This window comes from Amblyomma maculatum, chromosome 4 (assembly GCF_055883805.1).
Source record: "Amblyomma maculatum isolate TAMU_Amacu chromosome 4, ASM5588380v1, whole genome shotgun sequence".
Lineage (NCBI taxonomy): Eukaryota > Metazoa > Arthropoda > Arachnida > Ixodida > Ixodidae > Amblyomma > Amblyomma maculatum.
The window spans coordinates 31,523,906-31,543,886 of record NC_139347.1 but is presented as its reverse complement, the minus strand read 5'-3'; the positions used below and the strand labels follow the sequence as shown (position 1 = coordinate 31,543,886).

General features: G+C 44.3%; 1 protein-coding gene across 2 annotated transcripts in view; it reads left to right on the top strand.

Annotated features, from left to right (window-relative positions):
* mei-P26 (E3 ubiquitin-protein ligase meiotic P26) overlaps positions 1 to 14,838 on the top strand; it is a 57,711-nt gene extending 42,873 nt beyond the window's left edge. For both annotated transcript variants that reach the window (XM_084600989.1, XM_084600988.1), the window contains exons 10-11: positions 2,123 to 2,428; positions 13,892 to 14,838. In XM_084600989.1, the coding sequence (XP_084457115.1) occupies positions 2,123 to 2,428; positions 13,892 to 14,200 (615 nt within the window). In that variant the 3' untranslated portion in view covers positions 14,201 to 14,838. The remainder of the gene's footprint in view (positions 1 to 2,122; positions 2,429 to 13,891) is intronic.
* The last annotated feature ends 5,143 nt before the right edge of the window (positions 14,839 to 19,981 follow it).

The following is a 19,981-nucleotide window of genomic DNA, read 5'->3' as shown; positions in this document are numbered from 1 at the left end:
GAAAAGCGAGAGCAGCAAGCAAAGCAGGTAGTGCAAACTACTGTGAGCAGTTGGATAGGAAACTTGTCCAACTTCAAAAACTGCATTAATTATTTTTATGGTTCTGCTGTGAAAACAAGCAGATACTTCAACATTGAGCCTCGTTATCATTGGCAAGCTTGCCAAGCCTACGGCAGACAAAACCATACTTGAAACATTATGGGTTGGTATGCTAAAGCTGCCAGTCACTAGGGAGCTTCTCAAGAGTGTTGGAAAGGCATACGGGGTCTGTCGGCAAAATATTAAAATTGAGCCCCAGCATTGCTCAAGCAAAGAATGATGAACTATTGACAGGAGGCAGTCAAGTAAAGCTGTAGGATGGAAAGGCTACCCTTCACTGCCATCTATCTATATCCCAAAGCTGTTCCAAAATGCTCGAGCCTGCTTTCACCCCTTGTAGACCGCCATCATATTTACAAACGGAAAAGACAATCGAGGTCGTGCTGCAGTTGTCTGTGATCCCACGATAGGCAAAAAGCACAGGAGCAGCACTAGCGCCAAGCTTGTCAAGGCGCATTATTGTGGTCTTAAGGCACTTTTTGGGAGACGAAATAGCCATGTGCTCAGGAATTTATCAGCCTAGGCATGGGATCAAAAATGATCATGTAATGCCCTATATCTAGGGGCTTTGAGCTGTATTCTAAATAAATAAAATAAAATAGATACCACGAAAGAGGGAGCGGTAATGTCATGCCCATTCATCTGAACTCCAAATTAGTATCGCTGCTAGAGCGCATCGAAGTGTTAGACTGGACATTTGAATCCATCAAGTCAAAATAGGTAAACGCATCAGGTGAGACAGTTCTGAAGCGCACCAGCAAGCGTTACATTTGCTGGTAGTCTGTTCCAAGGTTTTGCTAAGGTCGGCCTGTGTTATATTACATATCTTTACATGCTTTGTCCATTTGTCATGTCAGAGATGAGTGCGAAGTTGGAAAGGCATTGAACTTGCATAAAACGAAATCAGATTGGAGATTTTGTATTTAAGAAAATGCAATTATCGAACCGCGTTTGACCTTAGAAACGTGCTCCAAAACATAATTCAAATGCTACAAAACTCTCGTTTCATTGCTCCAAAGCTGCTCCAAAATGGCTTTACTACTGCTCCCAAAGCTGCTCCAAAATGCTCAAGCCTGCTTCCACCCCTGCAAGCATGTCCTGTTCACCGATGAATGCTCAGACCGATTCCTATTCCCGACTGGAGCTAATTCGTGCTGTCGTGTCAACACTGCAAGAGTGAAGGGCGAGCCAGGGCCTGGGCACCACTACAAAAGATGTGGCAGAAGCGATGCTGCTTGTGCTCACTTCACTAGTCTCTGAAAGGACCCTGTTACAGAGGGGGCCAGCGCAGGAAAACTTTGAACTCGAGCGAAAGCTTTCACTTTCTTGCTTCTCTTTTTGCCATGGAAGCTGCCCTAATCTTTGGTAATTTACATGCATCTGGCAGAATTCTGTAGCAAGTGAAAAGCCTCTCTGAGCATGAGGAAGCTGGCCAAGAAGGAGCATAAAGGCAGGACGTGTCAAGATTATTCCTCTTGCGCATTTCCTTAAATTTTTCAGTGAAAGCGCTTTGACATGGCAACAACAATTTTGACACATTTGCAATTTTGGAGGGAAAAATAGCATCTGTTCTGTTTCAGCTATCGACAAATTTATTTTTCTTGCCAGAAAGGTAAATGTATGCAGTATTCCCATTTTAATGTAGTATTTGTTTCAAGAATATTTTTAAATGGGTCATGCGTTTGACATGCAAAGATGGCACTTTTCTCTGGTAACTTTGGTGAGCTCTAACTCTAGTTCAGGTTAACCTAAACTCCTTAAACATTCTAAATTGTTTTCATATTTTAACAACTAACTCTGCTGAGGTTTTCTGTTTGGACACAAATATTTTTCCAATCAAAATCCCATTACCTTTTTTTTTTTTTTTTCTGTACTTCAGAAACTACTTGCCTAATGACAGAAATAATTGCACTTTTGTAATCAGCATGTCAAGATACACAGAATCTGAAAGTTTGAGATCTGTTAGTAGATAAAGTTGCCTGCCAACTGTGTACTGAGCTGTGTGGCCTTGCCCCCATCTCAGGTGGCTGTAATCAAGAGCAGTGGCAAGTACGTCATCTGCGACCGAGGCAACGAGCGGTCACGCATGCAGATCTTCACCAAAGGTGGCCACTTCATCAAGAAGATAGCCATCCGTTACATTGACATTGTGGCAGGCTTGGCCATCACTGCTGAAAATAAGATCGTCGCTGTGGACAGTGTGTCGCCCACCGTCTTTGTCATCTCGGAGGCAGGTGAGCTCCTGCTATGGTTTGACTGCAGCGAGTACATGCGAGAGCCATCAGACATTGCCATCAGTGGCCGAGAGTACTACATCTGCGACTTCAAGGTAAGCACCAACAGACTTGATTTTCAGTCTTGTCCATTTCGCATTCGCTGTGCATCTTCCTGCAAAGTTTCATATATAGAAATACTGGACACACTTCTAAATGTTGCCCAGAGGCGCTATTCGTTGCCGCCCTGGTAGAGCCTTCTCTCTACATGTGACCTCACACTGACAGACTTCCTAAAAGAGCATACACCACATGAACACATATTGCAAGAATACCTAGCATTTTGAGAGAAGTAGATGAATTAATGAAATTTATGCAGATGGCTCAAAAACTAGTTGTGTTGGATGTGCCGTTATGCAAGGCAACCGGGAGAAACCGGGAGAAAGTAGCAAGGCTGTCAAACTGTGTGTCAATATTTGCTGCCAAACGTCATGCTGTTTATGTAGTTGAAGACAAAATTATGAGACGGAACTGCGAAAAGAGTCTGCGGCGTTACATTCTAAAAATGCAGTTAAGCCGTCAAACCTCGTTATAACGTCTCGTTTTGCGCGGAAATTCGTTTGTTATATCCGATATTCGTTGTAAAAGTACACACAAATTCCTACAAAAAAAATTTCTGTTCATAAACCCAAGTAAAGGCTACCCTAAAATGGAAAGCACAGAGCTGAAAAAATTGCATTTTTTTTTTTTTCTTTAAAGCGTGGTATAAGCACGCGAAACCTTACCTTTCATTTTGCACTGCCAAGCAAAAATGAGCACACAAATCGGGTTTTAGGCCACGCAGAACTGATTTATTTAAAAAACGACGTAATCTTCATTTGGCGGCACTTCACTTCTCAACGAAATCGACACTGTGTAGCGCTTTCCCAATGTCAGCTGAATTGGCCACAGGTAGGTTCTCAAGGTACCTTCTCAATTTCCTCGCCATATCGGCGGCCTCGGTGCTGCTGAGAGCTCGCTCTTCACCTTCTTCTTCACTCTCATCGCTGCTCGTAGCATCATCTGTAGGAAGCAGCTGATCGACAATTTCTTGGTCGGTCAATTCGGGCGCCACAGCCAAGTTGTCATCGGCAGCAATCGTAACATTCGGAACCGCCAGTTGACGCCATGTCGTCTCGTCGAAATTGTCCGCTTCACCTTCAGAATCAAAGGGTGTCGTTGGGCTAAGTCTCGCTGGTGGATGGGGCTAGGCCAGCATCAACAAAGCAATTTCTTATTGTCGACTGTGCCACTTCGTTCCCTGCACCGTACAGCATGTCCAGCATAGTTTTGAGGTTTATGGCCGTTGATATGCCCCTGTCTATTTCTAATACGAGCTGCGTAACCAATCGCTTTCGGTAGCAGCATTTTAGTGAGCGAATGATGGCCCTGTCTAATGGCTGCAGCACTGAGGTCGAGTTTGGCGGCAAAAAAACTAGGCGGACCGCTTCAAGTGGTACAGACACCTTATGGCCAGAGCAGTTGTCCAATATAAGGAGCACTTTCCTGCGCTGCTCTGCCATGTCTTTGTCGAAGGCCTTCAGCCATGCTTCAAAGAGTGACGACGTCATCCACGCCTTTTTGTTTGAGCGATAGTCCGCTTGGACATTCCGGGCGTTGCGCAGGCACCTGGGGCGAGCAGATTTACCAATAACAGTTAGCCGCCTTTTATCTGACCCATCCATGTTGACACAAACAACAACGGTGACGCGGTCTTTGCTTTTCTTGCCTCCTCGGCACAGTTCGTTCTTCGCAACGAGTGACCTTTCCGGGAGCAGCTTACAAAAAAGCGCAGTCTCGTCCACGTTGTAGACATCGCGCATCTCGTAGCCATCCAGTTGCTTGCATGCGGAAGCTTTCTGCCCACTTCTTGCAGTTCTCTACATCGACGGCTGCTTCTTCGCCTGACAAGGTGTGGCAAACAATCTGGTGGCGGTCTTTAAATCGCTGCAGCCAGCCATTGCTTGCATAGAAGTCATCGTGGTCTAAGACACAAGCGAGACTTCTTGCCTTCATTTGAAGCACGGCACCAGACACAGGCAGGTTGCGCGCTCTAACGTCCTTGAACCACGCGAACAAGGCATCTTCAACATCCTGGTGGTGACAATACCTGACGCGCTTCCTGTCGTTCTTCATGGCGCCTGCAGAGTACACGTTTTCTATCTTCTGCCTTGCGCTCAATATGGTTGACAGAGTGCTAGGCGCAACGCCGAAGTCTGCGGCAATCTCTTCCTTCTTGCATGCAGATCTCGCATGCAATCTCTTTCTTCTTGCACCCACTGTCGACCGCCCGAAATATTTTTATCTTTGTTTCAAGAGAAACTGCTTTGCGTTTCGGCGCCACCATGCTGCAAGACGACGGCACGACCTCGAGGAAAGTGAGCACACGCGCGGGTCGGCAAAATGTAGGGGCAGGGGCACGCGGGCGGTGGTTCGATCACGTGCAGGTCACATGCCAGGCAGCCGTTGATGCTAGATTCACTCGCGGTCCCTAGATGGCGTGGCGTGCGAAAGCGCGGGTGATTCAAACACATTTTAGGTGGAGGCGATTGATAAAACTGAAATTTAGCGTTTTAATTTTTTTTTTTTTTGCTTTTTTGCGGATTTTGAGTCGTGTAAATATGAAATATGCTTCGTTATAACCGATTTAGTGTCAAATTTTCAGTTTTTTATTTCGTTATATAGATAATAATAAAGCACAGCCCATAGAAATAAAGCACAGCCAACCAAACTTGTTATGTCCGATAATTCGCTGTATTCGTGTTCGTTATAACGAGGTTCGACTGTAGTAGGAAGCGTCATTCAGGACATAGAAAAAATCACAACACAAGGCCAAACCATAATATTCTGTTTGGTTCCTAGCTATGTTAGGATAGATGGTAACGAGAGAGCCGATTCATGGGCTGCACAAGCTCGAAACTAGGAAATAAAGAAATACACATTCCCTACAAAAATTGAATCGTGTTAGTACAACGAAGCTTCAAAGATAAATGGTGGAGTACATGGGAATAATGAAGAAGAAAAAACAAGTTACACACAATAAAACCCATAATAGGAGAATAGAGGTCGAGCACACAGGAGCGTTTCAGTGATGTGATTTTGTGCCATCTTCGTATTGGACATCACACATGATGGCAGGAGGAAAAACCTCCGTGCGAAAAATATGGAGGTGAGCTCACTCTAAACCACATTTTGATCTCATGTACAGAACTTGGACAGTGAAGAAAAAAAATATTTTAATCCATTCTATAATGAACACATCCCATTCCACCCCTGCCCACTGTTAGGAGACAGGCCACTTGTTGAAATTGCATGTTTTTAGTTTTCTTAACGTATTAGAGATCCTGAATAAGCTGTAATTTCCAAAACACTTTCACTCACAAACGAAGCTCAGCAACCTTGTTTTTGCCACATGATGGCCTTAGTTGCCTATGTGCAAAAAAACTCGCACAACACAGTGCCTCGTAGTTATGAAATGACAGCGATCCAAAAAACCCACTTCCTTTATATTGTGGACAAACGGCACCCAATTTTGATTGGCCGGCGTATGGAAACTATTAAGTCTGCAGTGACCATTTTGGTCTCATTCGAAAGCGCGCGTTTTCAGTTTTCTTTTCCTTGCGAGCTGCAACCCTGTCCGGGCTGCACCGAGAAAAAAAAAGTAACTAGCAGAGTGCGCTGCTGTTAGCTGGTTGAAGCACGTAATCAAAATGGCTCCTGTTGGTTGCCGCTCTGTGCACAAGTTCGGGCGAAAGCGAGCTAAAGGGGAAAAACGTGTTAATGACCCGCCATCATTGCGTCCTGTGACTGGTGGTCAGCAAGCACCAGTGCTCCGCAGCTGCCCGACAGTCGTGTTGCGGGCGGCGACATTCCTCCAACTCCACTGGGCAACGGGGATGCTCGTGTCAGCTGCAATCGCATACGAATTGACACTGCGCCTGTCATAAACACTGACATAACGCAAAAAAGTGCCCGTGCGCAGGCCGCTCTTGATCGATTGGAATCGACGCCAGCGACTGCATGAAAGGCCGCACTCTTTGCTGGTTCAAGTACTTTCGAAGCAGTGGCCGCAGAGTTGAGCAGCGTCTTATACAGTTGTCGACCTCAACATCGCTAACGTCTTCTGGATATTCTGCAGGGCAAAGCATGTCGCGGATTCATGAGATCGGTTGAAAGCAACCGTGCTTATGTCCTCGCCGTGAAACTTGCCAGGCTGTGCAGCAACTGAAGTAAGATAGTGGCCGAGTGGAACTCGTGAAGGGTCGACGACGAGAAAAAAGTGTGACCCTTTTGAAGTCAACATTCTGGCTAGTCACGCAGTGCTGTCGACCGGTAATGGCTAGGCAGTGATGAGCGCCCATCCCATCTTGTGCGTTGCTTTCTCGTGTCCTGTTTCATTGCTCTATGTTGATTTCATAAAACTAAGCCCAGGCCAAGATTCTCATTCATGGTTATGTCCTGGATTATGTGTGCTCTCCAACTTTTGTCTGGGATGCGAAACTGGACCCTAATTTAACATTGATGGCTATGAATATTGAAAATCGCACCACCAGTGCCAGAAAAACACCACTGTCCAAATGGAAAGGGAGGCAGGAAAATTTCTTTTTTGAGAGGTTGACGCTATGCTGTGAAAGCTAAACGGGGGCCTGAACCCAGGCCCAAGTACTACCTTGCAGACGATGCGGCTAGAGCTCTATTACCGCTCTACAGTCTCTTGTCGGAGAAGAGCTGCAGAAAACCCAGAACTATATTGAGAGAGTTCATTATCATCTGGACAATCATTCACAAGGAGAGAAATGCTTCGCAGTTTGCAGTGGAGGCTGCCACAGTAGAAGCTACGCTGCGCTTCAGTGCTGGCGACAAGTGTACGGCTCCAGCGACCCTGCAAGAATGAGATGTGATTGTGACAGCAACTGGCTCCGGGGGAGCCGAAGAAAAGGACCTGCACTGTGTCACATGTTCTGCTAAGAAGCGGGCAGCTTCACTTGGCCTTGCTAAATCAGCTGAAAAAAAAAACAAAACACCATTGCAGCATGCACCCAGACTATACTGCGTAAAAGCATTGGGAGATCTGGTTTTTCTTCCCTGACTGAATATGTACAGTTGAACCTCGATATAACAAAGTCCTTCTTGCAGCCGAAAATTTCGTTACATCGCGAATTTCGTTACGTCGAGGTTCCCATGTTTCAGCTGTCAAAATAAAGTATAACTGGTTCGTGGAGCACTGCTAGTTGATGGGAACTTGTAAAACACTTATTGAGGAAATATGCAAGAAAATCTAGTAATAGTAGCGCTAACAAGGGCACCGGATGTTTTTTTCTATATCAGGAGCATGAGTGATAGCAAACGCTGCGACGGCATTTTTTTTTTATTAATTTTTTTTTATTTTTTTTTTATTTTTATTATTATTATTATTTTTATCTTTTTTGCGAAGTTTATTGCCTCAGGGCATAAAACGAATGTTATGATGGATGAAGGGTGTGCGCATAGCAAAGAACGAGCGCAGCGCCTAGTACTCAAAGCCGCCACAAGATGTCGCCACTGGTATCATCATCGTTAAACATTTGCAGGCGGGGACTCGTCAATGGGAAAAAAAAATAGAGAAAAATATGTTCTCATCGCTCACGCCGGCGCGGCTACCTTTGGCGTGGCTCATTCTTGCCGACGGTGGGATTGTGCTTGCGACGAAGCACTTGGCGAACGCTTATGTGACGGTTAAGTGAACGGTTTCTCTTGCTCTGCACTTTATTTTATTCGCCGTATGCGACCAGGGCACGTTTTTATTTTATTTTTCTTTCGCCGCTCGCCCGTTTTAGCAGTATGGTCACACTACAGTATAATCTCATTACAACAGACCTTGAAAGTGATGAAGATTTTGGTCTGTTGTAAAAGAAGTATGTACTACTGTTACAGTAATGCAGAGTAACAGACAGAGTTACAGAGTAATACTGTTACAACAGACTTTTATGTAGACACTAAATGAGTCTGTTAAAACCAGAGTGAACTACAAGCGACAAATATAGTCAAAGAATAGATTTATTTATCTCTAAGCCTTCTTAAAAAAGCTAGTCACCTTTGACTGTACTGTACATTTAACAGCTTTGGACACTATGCGTGTCTCCATCATCACAAGGCTGTTAACTTCATCTGCCGCCATACCCTCTTGCTCAAAATATTTCTTCAGGCATTGGATGGATTCCAAGGCTTGAGAAGTTATTTTCTCAGCTCCAACTCCTCCGCTACCTTCCTCCTCTTCATCTTCTATGTCAAGATCTGCAGTGGGCACTATCGGACTTGAGCGACAATTTCTTCATCTGTTAACTGTTCCGTGTTCACCAGGTCATCATCTGCAGTTACATAGTCCGAGAATTGTTGGTTCCCGACGGCCTCTTCAACAGCTGCCCAGAGACCTGGATCTGGTTGGTCTTCCTGCGGCAATATGGGGTCTGAGCAGTCACTGTCACTGACTGGAAAACCTGCTTTCCTAAAGCAGTTTTTTATTAAAGTTGGCTGAATCTGCGCCCACACAGAAGAAAGCACCTGGACTGCAAATCTCAGGTCAATTACTGAGTCTCGCTTGGCTTGCATGTCAAAAAGCAAACGCTCAGCAAGGCGTGTGCGGTACCTGGACTTCACTGAGTGCACAATGCCCTGGTCGGTAGGCTGCGCTTTTGATGTTGTGCAGGGTGGAAAATATGCCACCTTTGTGGCCTGAAGCTGTGAAAGCTGCATGTGGCTTCAGCAATTGTCGAGGAAGAGCAGCACATTCCTCTTCTGCTTCTGCATTTTGCTGTCAAAATCCAGCAGCCACCTGTTGAATATGCTTTGAGTCATACAGGCGCTTTTATTATAATCCCAGTCAACGGGAAGGTGCACATTCCGCAGGCGTAGCGGTCTTCGAGACTTGCCTATTACCAGCAGCCTCTCTTTTTGACTCCCGTCCATGTTGCAGCAGAAGAGAACACTAACCCGCTCCTTCGACTTCTTGCCGCCATGACACGCGTCTCCGGAAAAACAGAGCGTCTTCCCTGGCCTCAACTTATAAAATGTGCCGCTTTCGTCGGCATTGAAAATGTCGTGCGGTGCGTAGCCTTTGAGGTGCATTGGGAGGACCTCTGCTTTCCAATCGGCCACAGCAGTGTCGTCAACGCTGGCCGACTCGCCAGAGAGGCACTTGAAGGTGATTCCGTGTCTTACTTTAAATCGATTGAGCCAACCTTCACTGCACTTGAAGTCTTCTCGGTTGAGAACAACAGCTAGTTGCTCTGCACGTTTCCGCAGAAGCAGACCGTTCACGGGTATGTTTCGCGAACGGGCGTCGCGAAGCCACACCAGCAGGGCCTCCTCAACGTCGGGGAATAAAGCCTCGCGGAGTCGAAACCTCTTGGGATGCAAGTCACCCGAGACTTTCTTTGCCAGGATTGCCTCCTTGGCGCTCATGATAGAGTTCACAGTTTGCTTCGATAAGCCGAAAGCCATGGCAACGTCCACGTGTTTCTTGCCTTTCTCGACCTGCTCGATGATGTCAAGCTTGTCCTTCAGGGAAATCTGCTTGCGCTTCGTCATTTCTGGCGGTTTAGGATGCACGGCACTGGCTGATGCAGTCGGCTCCATCACGCTAACGTCCCGACGCACAGGCTGGCAGGGCTGACAGGACAAAGAAAACGACAGGACGACAGGCCGCTCAGAACAAACGTTGGAGTCAATGGGAGCCATCCGTTAACATGGCGCTGAACGTAAACGCCACAAAACATTTTATTCCGAGAGGGGACGCTATGAAACGGCATTTTTTTTTTTCTTAGCAGTATTTTGGAATTATAAGTTCTAAGTAATCGTAGCCATAGAGCTAATACACATCATAGCAAATCATCCCTCCTTTTGTCAAAAACATGATCAAAAATGGTCAAAGCCAGTCCAATTACAATCCGGCCGAATCCAAGCCAAATATGGCCGCATCACAATGGCCGACGGCTGTGTTGATCCTGCTGGCCATGGAGGCTGCTGGCGCTGTTCCCCCCCCCCCCCCGAAAGTTTCCCAAGCGATGTTTGATGTTGGGAGGTATTGAATTTGGAATATCTGCGAGTAAAGAAGTCCGCTGTAAAAATTGTATAGGAGGGAAATTATACCCAAAATTTAGTCTATTGTATCCGAATGTCTGCTGTAGCAGAGTCTGCAGTAAGCGAAGTTTAGTCAATTGAATAGATAGGAAAACCAACCAAACATCGCAAATCGGTATGTTATATAACCGAATATCCGTTTAAACCGGATCCGTTGTAACGAGATTATACTGTAGCTCTATCAGTTTGTCAACACTGGACTTTTTTTTTTTTTTTTTTTTTCTTTTTTCTACAAGGACATCGCGCTGAAAAAAAAAAAAAGACTGATGCTGCAAGAAAATTTGGTTTACTAACTCAATGGTCATGTTATTCATGGAATTACGAGACTGTTTCATGAATGCAAAAATGTTTATTGGAACTTTGTGGAGTACGTGTAGTCGATCCAGTTCATGTGGCAGCAAAGAACTTCGTCAACTTTAACTGACTCTTTTTAATAAGCGTCGGCGTTATAAGGCGCTCGTATGTAGACAGGGCTACCAAGGCCTGCTCATGTGAATGCGCGCCCGCGTGCGCACACAGAACATCGGTATAGGCGCGCTGCTCGCCACATGGGCGTCTTGTTCAGAGTCGTCATCCTCCATTCCCGTGTCGGTGACACTCGGAATTATAGCGGCATCATCCAGCTCTTCGGTTGTAAGAGCACAAGCGTTGCTGAAAACAGTCTTCAAGCGTAACGTCACTGGGAGCACCACCCTGATCGCAGAGCAGCTGCCACGAGTCGACGTCTGTGCGGGATGTGGATGGCATGCTTTCGTGGTCGTTGTCATTAGCTTCGCAACCCAGTTCTTGGTTTGAGTGCATGCTATCCTTGAAGCCCGCCTTTTTGAAGCAGTTCGCTGTAATCTCGCTGCTTGTCGACTCCCATGACCGCGATAGCATCTCCAAGGCCATGAATACGTCGATTTTGGTCTCTCTTTTGAGCTCAATGTTCAGCAGCAGCCTTTCAGTCACCTGCTTGCGGTACGAACACTTCACGCTGTTAATAATACCCTGGTCCAGTGGTTGTATCAGGGAGGTGCAATTTGCGGGAAAATATTTGAGCTCGACGTTGTTGAGCGCACAGTCTTGAACATGATGCGCGAAGCAGTTGTCCACAAGTAGGCAGATGCTTCTTTCCTGCTTGAGCATTTCAGCATCCAAGTCCTTAGCCATTTTGTGAACAAATTCCGCGTCATCCACGCCTTCGTGTTTGATGTGTATTTCACCGGCATCGTTTTCTTGCCGCTAAAGCAGCGCGGCTTCTCACTTGTTCCAATTACAAATGACGCATTTATCGCTGCCATTCATGTTGGCACAGAAAACAACAGTTAAACACTGCTTACTGTGCTTTCCACCATGGCATTTTTCATTTTGCAGCGCCAATGTTTTCTTTGGCAACAGCTGATAGAAAAATGCTGTCTTGTCGGCATTGTAAATGTCGGCGACGTCGAAACGTGCCAAAATGCCCGGGACACGATCACGCAGCCAGTCAGATGCTCCAATCTCATTCGCCTCGGCCGACTCACCGCTGGCCACCTTTCCGACAATGTTGTGCCTCTCCTTAAATCGTTGGAGCCACCCACTGCTGGCTTTGAAGTCGTCGCACTCAAGAATGCAAGCGAAGTTCAGGGCCTTCTGTTGTAGAATGGCCCCGCTCAACGGCATGTTTTTGGCACGCATATCCAAGAATCGCGTGAAGAGGGCCTTTTCTACGTCGACGTAGCTTGCCTCCTTTAATTTTTTCCGCTGCAGGCCCGAGCCACCCGCACTAACGGCAGTCATAATGCTGTCTTTCAATTTAAGAATCATAGACAGTGAACTCTGCGAAAGCCCATACCTTTCGGCAACAGTCTTCTTCTTTTCGCTGTTCATTACTTCAGTAATGATCTTGGCTTTCATGTCCATAAACAAAACTTTTCTCTTGCGAGGAGCCTCCTCCTCTTTGTCAGCCTCCTCAGGCCTCACGTACGCGTATTTCCGGTTTGCGCTTTCATGTTCCGAGTCTCCGACTGGCCAGTGGCGTCATGGCGTGACGCGGGTTTTATATGCGTACGACAGATGTCGCGGCTGTACGTTCTCGCAGATTCCCAGACTGCCGGCAAAATTGGTGCGTAAAAGGGCAAATACAAAATGCGTTTTGTCTCTGCTAAACTTTTATCTCTCATTTGATTATGAAAGTCGGTCCTGGCGCATGCCTGCGATGCGCAAGGACTTTGTTACATCGAAATTGCAGTACAAAATTACTTTGTTAAATCGCGAAAAAAAAATACATTGTTTTCAATGGGGAAGTGATTGGGAAATGAAAAAAATGCCTTGCATCGCGAATTTCGTTACATTGAGGTTCGTGACATCGAGGTTCTACTGTACTGTGAACATGTGCGCTCCTCACATAACCCGTGATTTTGATGGCGTTGCACTTTTGGAAGATCAATATCTCTGGTCCTGCTCTAGCTACCATTTTCTTTTGCTAGAAAGCTAATCTCATGCATCTTTTGGCACCAAGGTAAATGTAATAACCATACGGGAAAATTTATTGAAAGCGTTGTCTTGGCACCAAAATGGACCATTTCTTTAGGGGTGTTTTTTATGGTGTAATTTTGGCTCAAATTGGTACAGAAGATGAATTTTTGCTTTAATTTACTTTCTGACCATTTCAGATCATATTGATATGTTAGTGATTGCCAAATTTACATATACATGCTCTGAAACGTTTTTCCTTGTTTTCTCAAAGCTCCAATTTTGGAGGAGTGATATCTCTTGAACTATTTGTGCCTGCTTTCGTTCATTTTTTGTTGTAAAGATACCTGAAGAGTGCATTAAGACTTATGATTATAATTATGAGGCAGCATTTACAGAACTAATTGCTTATAATAGGTGTCAACTTGAGGTTTTGCACAGAAAAGTTTGATGTACTCTACATAAGTTCAAATTTATCTAGCACATCAATTCTTGGTTCATTGCACTCTGCAGTATTTCTAAATCATTGTGGCAGGCTCACTTTCATCATGCCACAGTGTGTTTAGTAATTAGCTCATCTCCAAATGAAAAATATTAACATGTTTAAAATATCTAAACGTGAATTATGACACTTATTCACTGCATACATCCTTAAAAATTGCACCTGTGTTCCTATGATATTTATATTTAATCCTGTGTTTATTGTACTGCTTTGTATCTGTAATTATTCTGTTGTTGTTTTATTTTCTTCGTTTTTAATTGGGTAAAATTTTAAAAACTATACTCTCTACAAAAAAAAATACTAATTATATATTTCAAATCAGCATGTCAAAATATATGTGTGGTGCAAGTTTAATCAAATCGGCCAACAAATAAGAAAAGTTCTAAGCGATTGTTCGCCCATGACATCGCAGTGCGGCGTACCTTTGTGCAGCCACGGAGAGAATGCAGCAAAACACTCACATTACTCTTTTTCATTCAACCAGGGCCACTGCGTTATTGTGTTCAGCGAAGAGGGCCAGTATCTACGCAAGATTGGCTGTGACGGCATGACCAACTTCCCTAATGGCATCGACATCAGCGACGCAGGCGATGTGCTTGTGGGGGACAGCCACGGCAACCGTTTTCACGTAGTGGTTTTCTCTCGGGATGGTCTGCTGTTGTCAGAGTTTGAGTGTCCCTACGTGAAGGTCAGCCGCTGCTGCGGCCTCAAAATTACCTCGGAGGGCTACGTGGTCACACTGGCCAAGAACAACCACCACGTGCTTGTGCTCAACACCCTCTACATTGTTTGAAGTGGCTAGCTTCACCAGCACTTCCTGTTGCCTTTATTTTCTTTTGCGACTCCAAGGCCCCACCTCCGAAGCAGCGTACATTCTCTTGGCTCGATGCCTTTTTATTCTTAGTAAGCACACAGTGCAGCGCTGGAGGGCTTTTTGCTTCTCCTTGCGTTGTGCCACGCCCATCATTTCCTTCCCCGATCACTGTCCCGCATCCTTTTGATGCACACATCTGCTGTTTTGAGGCACAAAGGACAAGAAGAAACAATTCCGAGCCCATCTTGCTTTGACAAATCTTTACCCCTTTGCTCATTTTTTGGCCTCTAGCTTCCCTTCGTTAATCCTTGCTTGTTGTGTTTTATGCTGGTTTGCCAGTGCTTTTTGGGGGGTTGATTCTTCTTTGTCTTTGGTTTTACATTTGCATGAAGAATGCTGAATCAGTGCACTTCCTCGGAGCTGTTCCTGGGCATTGTTACTCTTATAACGTGGAAGGGCACAACTCTTGAACACTTGAAGGTGCTGTGCATGACTGCCCACATGGAAATGACTGTAGGGTGCCAGAGAATGGGCACGTTCCTCTCTAGGCTGCTAAAGAGCGCCTGTAAATTCTTGCAGCATGTGAAATGTGAAAAAAAAAAAGAAATTGGCTTTTACCAGTTTCCTTTGACATGTAGGCAATGCCAACAGACTGAAAGGCTTTCAGCATGGCTTTGTGCTGCTTCTAGCACATTTTGGGTACCACTGTTGGCTGCCGCCGCTTGTTTGCCACCCCCCCACCCCTTCGCACACCTCTCCTCTAAATTGAAAGCATCCCCTGACATTTTCCTCCTCCGCATTCACTCATCTGATCCCTTCGCCTTCATTGCTGTGCCCGCTCTGGGCATCACTTATCGCTAGGCCCCCCAAAGACATAAAATAATAATGCCTTAGTGTTGATGCGCCATTTTGCATTTCATTTGTCACCTAATGTTCCTGCACATTTCTGAAACATGCGACAGTGCGCTGGCTTAGACAACTCTCCATTGCAACAACAGCAGCCATGTGTATCTCTTCTTCCTTTTTTCCCTAAGCATCATTTTTTCCCTGGCCTACTACTACTACTACTACTACTACTACTACTACTACTACTACTACTACTACCACCACCACCACCACCACCACCACCACCACCACCACCTCCACCGCTGTTTGCACACGAGCTTGAGAAGACACACAAATTGCTAACTGTGATATTCTTGAAATGTTTTTTTTTGCTGTGTAGTTAGTGTTGTTAACTTTCATGTTCTTTTTCTTTTTTTTTTACATACATACATATATATATATATATATATATACTCTCAAACTGTCTTCTTACTGTCTGGCCTGTAATCTCAGCCTTAAATTGAGTCTTTTACATCATTTCACTTGGAAGTATTTCTGGCCAGTTGTTCTTCTTGCAAGAGTTCGCACGCGTACGGTCTTGTAAGCTATTCCAGTACAAACATTGTTTTCCTTTTGTTTAACGATTAATATTATTATTTTTTAGTGCATGTCGCCAAGTTTAGGCGCGACATTCCCTGCCTTAGCTATCTATATAGGAGCTCGTTTTGTGCTCCTGCTAGTATTTCTGGATAGCAGTCTCTACTTAGCTTGAGAAATTGAAAGACTTGTCTGTCTTGGCTGATTTCGGAAGTTGCAGCTATGTCTTAATCTGTCTGCGCAAACAAAATATCAAGAAGAAAAACGTGCTATGCATTTGCATTCTCGCATTTTTTGCAATACTGTGGTGGTCTCACATGCACCACAGTTCCAATCATCTAGACTTCTCTCTGCTTGCTGGCTTTGAAGTTTTTTTTTTTTTTTTTTTTCAAATTGAGCCTTTTTCTTGGAGCACGAAAAGAAAAAAAAAAAACTAAATTGTACAGAGGATTATGGTTCATTTTCTCGTAGTTTTGTGCATGCTGTTGCTCTTTTTTTTTTTTTTTTACTTTAAGTTTGCAGCAGGAAGCTCTTGAGTTGTGGTATTTGTAGATTGGACTTTTTCCCCATTCCTGCTATGTCGTTCTCAGGTTTGCATCAACCAAGCAGACACACCGTTTACTAGGAGGATCATATAAATATATATATATACATAATATATATGTATACAAACGTATATATATATATGTATACCCTTGTGCCTAGTCCTTTTTACTGTGCTTTAGTGGTTTTTTTTTTATACATACATATATATTATATATATAGTATATATACATAGACGAAATGTGCCATGTGGGTTCACTCCCAGTTCTCTCTTCTGAAGTGAAAGAAAAAGGGAAAAGGAAAAAAAAAATTACAGTATGTGTTATGCAGTGTACTAGTACTCGCAGGTTATCACAAATTGTGTGAGGAGGCAGACAATGCGCTTACACACAAGCAGCAGCAGCAGATGCATCATCATCATAACACAGGAGATTTGTCACACAAACTTCTTCCTGTTCTCAATCCATATTTTCACCTTGCATGACATTGCTCTCAACCCTCACTATCATGAATACCTAATCCTCGTCTTCTTACACGTGAAGAGCCAAGGAAAAAAAGAGAGAGATGGAAAGAATGCAGATGCTCAAGCGGCTCTTGTGTCTTCTCACGCCCAGACCAGGCTTGCGTACACCTTCCCGTTTCCAGCACTCCACTACTGCGCTAACACTAAGCTCTACGCTGCGTTGCCTGTCAGCTACTCTCAAGACTCTGGCAGTGAGCAACTGTCACGATAACTTTTTTCTTCTTTTAATCCCTCGTTATTATTTATCTGTTATCAGAGTTTGCTTCGAGAGGGGTCCCTCACAAGTGCTTGCTGGTACTGTAGGATACTTGTTCTGATGTGCAGCATTCTACATTGATTCGAACCCTTTGTTCTGAGGTCGTGGTGGCTGCTGCCTTGGTGCTTGTCAGGGGGTGGGGATAAGGATAGTGCGTTCAGCTTCGGAGGTGGGGCAGTGAGCTGCCATGGAGGGAGAGGAGGAAAATGCCTCCAGCCAAGAAAGAGCCCCTCATTTCCTGGCATCAACTGCAATGACTTTGCCCCTCGTGGTGGCATGTTGCTGTCCGGACATTTTGTCTCCAATCCACTGCTGATGTTGGCAGTTTGTGTCACTACTGTCTTAGAGGCATTTTTATTTCGTTTATTTTCTTTTTTTTTTTATCTTCTTTCCTTGGGGCACCAACTTGCACAAACTGTTGTATGGAGTGTGGGCACAACTGACAATGTCTGGATTGTTGGCACGAACACTTTTTTTTTTTTCCACGTTTTGATTCTTCAGAAGTTGGGGTTGAACTAGGTGGGCTTCTGCTGCTTGCCTTGATTCCTCACAACTGTATGTTCATTCGGCGTGGTCTTTTTCTGTGCAATTTAGTGTTTGGATATTTTTTTCTCCTCCCTTGCCCTAGGTTCGTAATTTATGCTATGCTTGCTGTTCAGCGTACAAACTTATAATGCAAGCGTACAGCAGATTGTCAAGTGTATGCTTATTCTTTCACATGTACCTCAGTTTGCAGTGCCTGTCAACTTATCTTAAAAGAGCTGCATCTGAAGGCAGCCGGCATTCTTTTTTCTTCGTGCAGCCTGCCATTATTATTGTCACATTTACAAGTTGTTGCGCCACCTAGGTTTCTTTTTTGTTTGTTTGCCTGTCTGATTTTACATTTGAGTGAGCTTAGCTTGTGATGTTACGTGTTTACCGGACTTGTGTGGTATTTTCTGTAACCTCCTTTAATTTTATTATTTCTCTCTAATATTTGTTTAGGATGTACATAGTGACGATTATTATTATTATTTTTTTTTTTCCGTATACAAAGCTTCCTCGGTGTTTTTTTTTTTTTTATTAGGGGGAGGGGGTTCTCTTTACCACCTCTCTCTGTCTACAATACCACGTTTACATCTTCTGTTGTGTCAAGCATGCCTGAAACAGTGTCCACACACCGACGCAACGTGCATATGTACACGCGTATACTTATCATACCTTGTTGTTATTAATGGTGACAAGAGATAGCTGCCGCCTGCTCTCCTGTGCGGCGCTTTTGTTCGCTGCTGTGTGGCTTGCTTTGAGCGCCGTGTGGCAAAGCCACGTGTGTGTTGCCAGCAATATTGTGGAGGGTGGCAGCAGAGTGCACTTTACCAACAACATTCCATGGCAGCCAGTTTTAGGCACACTATATTTTTCTTTAACTGTTGAGGAATATTGCCTTCCACTGCATTTTATACAAACCCTCCCGCTTCCTCTTACCATCCTCCCCCTTATTTTTTATTTTATTTTTCGTTTTCTCTTAAGGACTCTGGTAGCCTGAGCTGCTTGAAACAAAGCTGTTCTCTGTGGCCGTAGTTGGAGAGGCAGTACAATGCTTTCCCCCTCCCCTTCCCCCATTTTCCACGCAACAATGCGATGACAAAATCCATATTACACAGTGTTCATTTTTACTCCTCGCCTTTTTTTTTTTTTTTTTTTTTAAAGTGCCCTTGCCTTTCTCTTTTATGTGCCTTTTTTGTTTCTTTGCAAATTTGCAAGGCATCCATATCTGTGTGCATACATTTACATGCATCTAGTCAGAATCTTGTGCACATTTTCTTGTTTTCCCCTCTCGTTGGATTTGTCAGAAAAGGTTATGACAGCTAGTTTTGCGGGGTCCCATGCTTTCCTTTTGGAAGCTGGCCCTTTTGTTTTTGAGGGTGTAATAACTTACCATATTTTTTCCTTGTTTGCTTTCTTCTCCTCTTTATTATTCCCCCACCAACTGTTTTAATTCCAGTATTTTATTGACATTAAAAAGAACAGTGGTGCACCTTTAAACACACAAGCCTTGCTTGGAAAGTGCTTTATTTGTATGCAGATTGTGAGTGGTCAGTGTCCTTTGCCGTTGTTGCCATTGGAGGTGTGCACGCACACTTGCATATTTGAAACACTGGCTGAGGGTCTTTCGATGCTTCCAATCAGTAACAAAACTCTTCTTGGCCGGAATCAACCCTGGAGGAACAAAGTTGAGCATAATGATGAGAGGTTCTTACATTTGAGGATTCCTCCCTCACCTCTCTGTTATCTTTTGGTAAGCTTATGAGCTGTAGGGGCTTTGTTTTTGCAATGTGTGTGTGTGTGTGTGTGAGAGAGAATACTTTTTTTTTTCTTTTATATCTGCTTGTTTTACAAATCACTGTGACAAGACTGTGACACTCATTTTATTTCTCAAAACGTCGAGGAAACAGACATTCCCGACGGACAAGCCTTTATTTGCACGTAGTCTGCCAATATTATTATACATATGGATGTTATACTATTGTATGTTATACATTACCTGAAGAGGTCCTTTTTTCTTTTTTTTTTTATCTTGGGGAAAGGGCAGTATTTTCCCAATGTTTCTTTGTTTTTCGCAGGGTCCTTAATGTCTTACTTTTGTGTCTTTCAGTTGAGAACCGTTTGAAGTTAGAACATGCTGTGCTGCTCATCTACATGATAAGGTTGATGAGACAAGGCGGCCTTTTTCCCCTCCCCTTCCCATTTTCTTGTCGATATTTTTACAGACCACGCAGAATTTGTTTTTAAGCTTTTTTTTTTTCATGATCTTTGTTGGCAAGTAGCTTATTACGGTTTTGCACTGCTCGTTAGTTTTCTTAACATTTGAAAGGGTCATCTCATACACTGTCGTATCATATCTGCTAGTGCCTTTTTGTTTTATCTTGGGCAGAGAGTAGCTCGCGCAGCTTTCATTTTTCTCACTTGCCGTTGTTCGCCGCAGTTGCTACGACTCAACTATGCACACAATTTTTCTCTTATTGGTGGCACGTCT